Raw genomic sequence first — 8,872 nt, forward strand, 5'->3', positions numbered from 1 at the left:
CCCTAAGTCAAGGCTGGGAGTTACTAATTTGATCAAGTCTATTTGTGCCAGATAACTCATTATTTACCTTCCTGAACAAATTCTTTAATAATTTCATTTAGGGCATGCATTAATATAATTGTCTGAATATCACTCAAAAATATGTGAAGTACCTATTTTTTTAACTTGATATTAGCTGGTAGATTACTGCAAAATTTATAGAATTCTGGAAAAAATTAATCTAGGTTTCAAAGTGTAACAAATAATGTTTAGCTGATGTGTTTGTTAAATTCTACCCAAATACATATGCATAAAATACAAAATTCAAATATAACATAACTTTCTAAAACCAAGTGTTTTTCAAGTAGAGGAAGAGATGGGGTGAGCATAAACACCTATAATTAATCATCTCAAAATACAAGTCTGGAAAATAGAAGTTTGCTCTTTTAAACTAAAACTTAAAAGTGAAAACATTGGAAAGATGCTATGTATTATCTTTATCTGTACATATATATAGGAAGTTACTTTTAATTACACATAAATTTATTTTAGTGGTCTACAATCTGCCATGTAAATTATTTTGAGCTCTAGTAGCTCGAACAATCCATTACAAAAGATTCATGAAGTAAAATAGATGCTATTCTATGTCTGGTAGGCATAAAACTTAATGACATATTCCAAGCTATAAGCTTCTGTAAAGTATCATTTACAATTTCTCAATGACAAAAGTAGATCTTATATAGAGAAATCAAATAGTCAAAGATTTCAGTTTGTGCAGAATTTAATTGTATTTGCCTCAAACAATCATTGAAAATATTCTGTGGAAATATATATGGTTGCATACTTTAACACAGCACAAGCCTTATGAGTTGTTTTTTATGAATGAATAATTCTTTAAAAAACATTAAAGTACATTTCACAAACTTACCCTTTCCTATTCAGTGAACATCAAGGACATTTTGATATGTCTATCTCTAAAACCAAGGCTTTCAACTCAGAATGTATTTATTATTGGAGTTTTAGTTTTATCACCAGAGCTGCCTAATCTTCATGTACATCTTCAAATGCATGCTTCTTTTTATACAACAATCTAGATAGATTCTTCTTCATAACTTGAAAACACCAGGTTTTGACTACTGGAGCATCATGGTATTATCTCAAAAAAAGCAGATTATTTTTTCACCCATGTGCTCATCAAACAATGAATTCTCGATTAATTCTTAGATTTCCACTCATACCTTGTCCTTTTGAGCATCAGTCTCTCAAATTGTGTTGATGTCCACAGCTTCTAAATTCACCTCCCAAAACAAAACTAAACAATACAAAAAAAGACTCTTTCCTCCTTTATCCAGACACAATTAAAAAAAAAAATCACTGCTTTCCTCTTCATTTTTGTGCCTCCACTGCAATCTGGTTTTATTCCTTCACTCTATAGGAAGTGCTCTTGTCTTTCCTGCCCTTGTGTCACATCTTTTAAGTAACATTCACAAGGCTGATAACTTCATGATTCTTGAAACATCCATTTCTGAAATGTCTCTAATACCAAACTCTTTTCCTTTTCCTTTTCCTTTAATCTCTCTAGCAGTTCTTTCAGCCTCTTTTGCTTTATTTTCCATTATCTAATCTCTACATGTTGGAATTCCACAGGTCTTCATTCTGTATTCTATTCTCTATTTCTTTTCACACAATCTCTCTGGGTAATCTCATCTATTCCCAGAGAAACAAATATGATCTATATGGATTTCTATATATGTCGCTTTACTTCAGAATCCCCTCTGAAATCCAGACCTATGTATTTAACTGCCTTTTTAGAGTAGAGTAGATGGGTTAATATCCTGGCCCTGACATTTACTAACTGTGTGACCCTGGGCAAGTTACTTAACCTTTCTGTGTCTTAGGTTACTCAATTTATAATAAGGATTAGAACAGCTTATTTATTCACTTATTATAAGGATTGAATGAGTTAGTATCAAAAAACAGCGAAAATAGTCCCTGATATAAAATGTGAATGATATGTCACATACACTTGAAACTTAACATACTCAAGAGGAAACTAGATTGTTTCTATCAGTTGTTCCCCAGATAAGCTTCCTCATCTCAGTAAATGATCCCATCTTTTAATTGGCTTACCTCTTCTTTTTCTCCCTCTAACCCATTTTCAAAATGAGTATATACTTGTGTAAAGTATAAATGAAAATGTTTTTCTACACTGCTAATATCCTTCGTGTTTCCTATTATACTTTTAATAAACACTTACATATGTCCCTATATATTCTGACCCCTTGTACTTCCTCTCATACATATTGCACATATACATCTATCATGCACGCGCGCACACACACACACACACACACACATACATACCACATTCACACATCACATAAAGATGCACACATCAACGGCTGGATCCTGACAATATATCAGATTCCAATTTAAATGCTGTCTCTTAAAGGGGCGCCTGGGTGGCTCATTGGTTAAGCATCCAACTCCCGATTTTGGTTCAGGTCATGATCTCATGGTTCATGGGATCGAACCCCCTGACAGGTTACATGCTGTCTCTTAGAAAAGCCTGCTCTAACAAGCTTATCTATTTAAATAGCTCCCTATCCCCACTTATTGCTTTCTCCTCACTGCCTCAAATTTGTTTCTCCTATGGCCTTTATCCCAAGTTGGACTTATGGACATCATGTTCACTGTGTGCCTCCTTTATCAAAATGTAAACTCTGTTAGGGTTTATGTTCAGTTATCTACCTCTGTGTACTCAGCACCTGGCACAATGGCTGGTATATGGTAGACATTAAGTGAATATTTTTTACAAGAATGCATGCATGAATACATGGATGAGTGAATTTGTCCTTTTCTAGCAGCTATTCCAGAGAAACTAGTATGTTTTTTTCAGGATCTTTCTTATAGTTTATACTCCTATTCAGATAATTCTTGGGAAAAAAGTCATGTTGCAAAGTGTGATAATGAAACATCATTTTACACCATTATCTATCAGTTATCAAGTCAAAACTATCTTCATAATTAATAGGCTTGTAAACATTATAGGGTGGTAATGAATCTAATTCCAAAAAATTTATGATAACTTATAACTCCAGAAATGCCAATCTGAAAGAAATGAATCATAGTTTTGATCTTATTCTATCCTGGTTTATGTTTTTTCTCCAGGTTATAACTGTTTCATTACAAGGAAAAGCAACTTGTTAATTTTTTTTTTTTTTTTTTTTTTTTTTTTTTTTTTTTTTGGGACAGAGAGAGACAGAGCATGAACGGGGGAGGGGCAGAGAGAGAGGGAGACGCAGAATCGGAAACAGGCTCCAGGCTCTGAGCCATCAGCCCAGAGCCTGATGCGGGGCTCGAACTCCCGGACCGCGAGATCGTGACCTGGCTGAAGTCGGACGCTTAACCGACTGCGCCACCCAGGCGCCCCAACTTGTTAATTTTTTAACCATTATAAACTCATCAAGCACTAAGAACATTATTTCTTCAAAAATACCATTTTGTGAAATAAAGTGATGAAGAATGTCTTTTATCTACAGTTTAGGTAAAGAATAACACAAACTATATTTGACTATGTCTTATGAGCACTTTAAACTGCCACATTTTTATCATGTTGCTTGATCGACCCATCTTTGTGTAATTCAGGCCTTCGAAAACCTTCTTTTATTACGTGAGTTTTATCTTATAAAACATTTCTGTATCTTTATTATAGATACCTTAGATGGCCTCTTTTAACTTCCATTTAATCCTCCTTCCAGATGGAAAACATGGAATGCCAAAAACCTGCATCTTCCAGATTCACTTGCAGTATATTTAATTCTACCAGTTAGATGCACCTATAGGAGACTGAGAAGCAGACATATTTTGGCACAGATCACTTTGATGGGAGCCAGTTGCTTAGGCTGGCCTCAACATTTCCAGGATCTAGTCTGTGGGTGTTAAGAGGCAGCTTTAATGAGTGAAGCCACTTCCTGACCAACTGACAGGCCTTGATGCTCAGTAATCTAGTAACAGCTCCTTGATTTCAGGGTTCTTCAGGTGCTTCCAACAACTGTGCTGTGTCCACTTTCCTGGATGGAAGTCCTTCTGCTTGTCTACCTTGAGTGGTTTGTATGTCTAACACTGAAGTGTCATACAAACACAGGGAGATATTTTCTAAAGGTTTTTATTTCCTCTCTTGATTGTGTTTTCCATGGTGTTCAGACTGAAACTTACCTCATAACATTGTAAAAATATCCTGGTGACTATTTTTTGCCATTTCATACAGTGTTTTATAAGTGGCACATATTTGTTTGTATCAGGACAATTTGAAACATATACAAAATAAGAGATTATTATCATGAACCCGGATGCACCAATTACCCTGTTTCAACCATTATTAACTTGTGAACTGGCAATTTTCCCTAGCATAGATCATTTGCAAAGTGTGATTTACTAGTTTCAGGCAGTAGAGGCTCATTTATCATAGAATTTATGTCTCAGGTTCATTTGCATCTACATAATTATAAAATATACATGTAATAAAATAAAATAACAATATAATATGTAAGTAACTTTATATGTTATATAAATGTAAATAATACAAAAGTCAATATAAATATAATAAAATATCGTGGTAAATCCCATAAGTATCTAGGCATATCTTATGCCTTGTAAATTTTCTACTCTTTGGGGCTAGAGTAGTGACATCAGACACTCTGCTATATTCCTCTGACTATTTTAGGAAGAAATGACATATGTGCCCCAGCTCTTCAAGATTTCAGATTCTTTTCAATTTCTTTCGTTATCTCTAGAAATTACTATTGTCACGTTTCAAACTGGCTGCTTTTAAACCATATTGCCTCACACATGAAAATACAATTGGAGAATTATTAAACTCTAAAAAGAAACAAGAGTTATAAACCAACATTAATAAATCTCTGTGTCTCTGTCCCTCTCTCTTTCTCTTTCTCTCTCTCTCTCTCTCTCTGTCTCTCTCTCTCTCACACACACACACACACACAATTTTGAGTGTATTGGAGGGTTAAGAGCTTATAAACAAACAATTTGCACATATTTTCATTAGGAAGTTGAACTAATTTTTAAGATCCAACAGTATTTTGTGTCATCAACAGTAAACATACGAACAAACAAACACACGGGAAACTGGTTCCAAGAAGGACAAACTTGCTTTTCAACGCTAGCTGAGCAGCCTTCCCTAGGTATGCTGAGCAACCACCCAGTTAGTTCTGTTTCAGTGGATAAGCACATGAGCACTGGCCTTGTAGGCAGTGAATGGATGAGCCTGACCTTGTGGGGAGTGATATTGGCATAATCAGTTCTGTTGCCAGTGGTACATAACCTCACTCTGACATGACTGCTGGGCTAATAACACAGGTCTCCCAGTAGCAGAAAAATATCAAATTTTCCCATCACTCACTGTCCATAAGGCATGTTGCCTTTCTCCTAAAAAACTAAAACCAAACTAAAACGACAACCATGCACATCACTGAGTTTTGCCAAAAGTATTTTCTGATTTTGCATTTGCAAACACATGACAAATATTTTGGAGATTACAATTCAATTCAAAACTTCTTCTGCAAATACCTGGTAAAACTGATGGTCCAGAAAGGAGAACCTTGTTTCCCTTTAGCACCCAATCATGTCACAGATATATGGACCCAAGCAGCCATCAAATAGCCAAAATTGCATTTTTCCTTCTCTTATGATAAGGTACATATTTCACCAGGGGCATAAGGAAAGTTTTAAGTCAAACTCAATGAATGTTCAACAATACAACAGATTCTACAATAATATGCCCTTAATAACGAAAATTTGGATGCAAGGTAAAATATTTGGCTATCAGTTCTCAGACCCACAGAACACCTGGAGGTCTCTTCTTGAGCATTTCATGAGTCATACAATCATGCAACTGTTAATACTTTACAATTTTTTTTACCCTGCTTACAGCATGATGTTGGGGACTTCCTGCAACCCCTATTTGTTACTAACTAGTATCTAGTTTGGCATTCGGTGGCCTTCCATTTCAGGATCCTTCACCATCACCTTTTCCCCTCTAGATAAGCTATCTACTTCCTAGAAGAAAACCGTTTTCATGGATGCTATCCAGTCCTCTCTCCACACAATAGCCTACCTTGAAGCTCTCCCTTCAACCTCTCCTTCATTTAAGCTTACCTACCACCCCATTTTCTAGGGCATTGTTTCCAGCTTATTATTACACAGAAAGGGTCTGGAAATCTCATTCACTTTAAGTGTTAATAACTGAGAAGAATTAGTTTGTTAGCCCATACACACAGGCCTAGGAGATTTGCATCTTAATAGAGGACAATTCCTTCATAACTCAAAGGAATGGAATATCTCTAATAGTGGAATTTCAAGCATCACTGACACTAGTGGAGGAAATATTTGGGGGTGAGAACACTTAACACCAAACCATAATCTCTCATAATGTGAGACAACTATCTTTTTCACCTAGACTTAAGCTTAACCTGAATAGAAGCTGGTATTCATGTTTGAACAAGAATTAAAGCACGACTAAGTATAAAGCAAAAATCTAAGCTGTTGAACAACGCTCTTTCCGAATGGTCTGCATTACTCTCTCTGAGCTTCTTAGCTTTGCAAAGTGGTGTTATTATACTATGTAGCTCTTCTCAATTTCATTATGTCTTCACCAGGATGGCCTTAAAGTTCTCTGAATTCAGCCTCACTAAACTTTAGACAGGCTTCTTTCTGACCTTAGGCTCTTACCCTCCTTTTACTTAGAGCAATTACTTCAGAAGACTTGTAATTGTAAATTCTTTCTCTGCTCCTTTCAAATAGAAATCTTTTTAAAAGGCTCTTTCCTGGTTTTCTAACTCAAGAATACCTTTCTCAGGGAGCAGGAAGCCATCCCTTTGAAATGTAATCATCAAGAACAATAGTACCTCAGTCTCCCAGTTTCTGTGGGATAGTAAGAATCTAACTCCTTGGAGTGCCTTGCTCCAAGCTGTAAAACTGCACGCCAGTCACGAAATTAAGAAACCAGTCTACTTTTGCTTTGAGTCAGGCGCATTAGCACACACATGGCCTAAACCCTCTACCCCATTGCAGCTCTTAAAAACCCTCCTGCTCTTTGTTTCAGTGAAATTGAGTTCAGAATGAGTTGTGGCCTCTATCCTCTTTTGCAACAGCCTTGAATAAAGCCTTCCTTGCATGCTTAATTTCGTCCAGTGAATGTTTACTTTGACAGCCTGAACATGCACAGATTTAAGTACCTATATGCAGTTTGTTTACATCGCCCCAAAATTCTTTCATGAACAAACATTGTGAACATAATTTGACTAAGGAAACAAAGTACAATACCTTTTTTTTTCACATCAACGGCAGTTTCCTTGTCGGTTTTCTTTTTGACAGCTTCTTTTTCTGGTAGTAAAATGAGAAAATTTTACTCATTTCAGGCGTCTGTTTAATTCTTATGTATTCTGGGGCACACGTGACTGCCATTATGGCATCCAACTCATCTTCTATAGAGTAATCCTAAATCCGTGCCACAGTAGTGTCAAATATGAGCAAACCAGCACCTTCCTAACACAAAAGGAGCTCTGTTGTGTTTCCTCCTCAGGAAGGGAGCAAATTTGTGCTAAGCTCAAAAACAAAATTCTCATGACAATGGAAACATTATATGCCATTATCAATTTTGCTATAATTCAATAGTTTTTTTTAATGTTTATTTTTTTATTTTTGAGACAGAGAGAGACAGAGCATGAATGGGGGAGGGTCAGAGAGAGAGGGAGACACAGAATCTGAAGTGGGCCCCAGGCTCTGAGCTGTCAGCCCAGAGCCCCACTTGGGGCTTGAACTCACGGATCGCGAGATCATGACCTGAGCCGAAGTAGGACGCTCAACCAATGAGCCACCCAGGCGCCCCTCAATAGTTTTTCTAAAGGACATTAAAATGAATATATTGAAAGTTCTCTGGGCTATCAAGCCACTGGAAGCATGTCAGAAGCAGAAATCTCTGGAGCTCATTTGAAACTTCAGATGCACTATTTGAAAACAACCATCTAAAAGTAATAGGGGTGCCTGGGTGGCTCAGTCAGTTAAGCCTAGGCTCAGGTCATGATCTCGCAGTTCAAGAGTTCCAGTCCCCATCAGGCTCTGTGCTGACAGCTCAGAGCTCAGAGCCTGGAGCCTGCTTCAGATTCTGTGTCCCCCTTTCTCTCTGCCTCTCCCCTGCTCGTGTTCACGCTCGCTCTCTCTCTCTCTCTCTCTAAGGATAAATAAACATTAAAAAAATTTTTTTAAGTAACAAAATACAGTGTATCAATCAACTAGGTTTTTTTTTCCCTTATACATTCAATAGTTGCCCTTTTGATAGACACTTTTTATTAAACTGAATGAATTGAATAGGAACTTCATATTTATATTTGCAGAGAGAGAACTGAGTACCACTCCTCAGTAAGAAAAAAATTCCATCAGTAACAATTTAGAAAAGTGTTTAGACATAAATTTTCTTTTTAAAAATTTATCAATTCAACCTTATTTAGAATATTTATAAATTTCAAGACTGCTAACAACAATAACAATAAAATTATTAAGGGAATATCTTTCTTAGAAAACAAGAGCTTTATGAGTAGTATCGTAAAAGGATATTAATTGGTTTCTGTGTTAGTTTTTAAATTGTTCACCTTTCTTTTTTGTTTCAGAAGTCACTTTCTTCTCAGCTTTCTTCTTTTCCTCTTCTTTTTCTGGAGAAGAAAATTGAAAATATTTCTTTCAGGAAAATGTAATACAAAGGAAAAACCAAGATTTGAATGAAGGATTACTGTGAAATCACTTCTGCCTCCAGATAGCTTTGTGACTTTGAGCAAGTGATTTAATCTCACTAAACCTTATTTTCCTCATTTGTAAA

The 8,872-nt window shown here is 36.1% G+C and overlaps 1 protein-coding gene across 1 annotated transcript in view; it reads right to left on the minus strand.

Annotated features, from left to right (window-relative positions):
- TRDN (triadin) overlaps nucleotides 1-8,872 on the minus strand; it is a 395,011-nt gene that overhangs the window by 218,304 nt on the left and 167,835 nt on the right. The window contains exons 11-12 of the mRNA XM_043592239.1: nucleotides 8,649-8,708; nucleotides 7,324-7,383 (exon numbers count right to left, since the gene is read on the minus strand). Of these exons, the coding sequence (XP_043448174.1) occupies nucleotides 7,324-7,383; nucleotides 8,649-8,708 (120 nt within the window). The remainder of the gene's footprint in view (nucleotides 1-7,323; nucleotides 7,384-8,648; nucleotides 8,709-8,872) is intronic.

The sequence above is a fragment of the Prionailurus bengalensis genome, chromosome B2, assembly GCF_016509475.1.
Source record: "Prionailurus bengalensis isolate Pbe53 chromosome B2, Fcat_Pben_1.1_paternal_pri, whole genome shotgun sequence".
NCBI classification, from domain to species: Eukaryota; Metazoa; Chordata; class Mammalia; order Carnivora; family Felidae; genus Prionailurus; species Prionailurus bengalensis.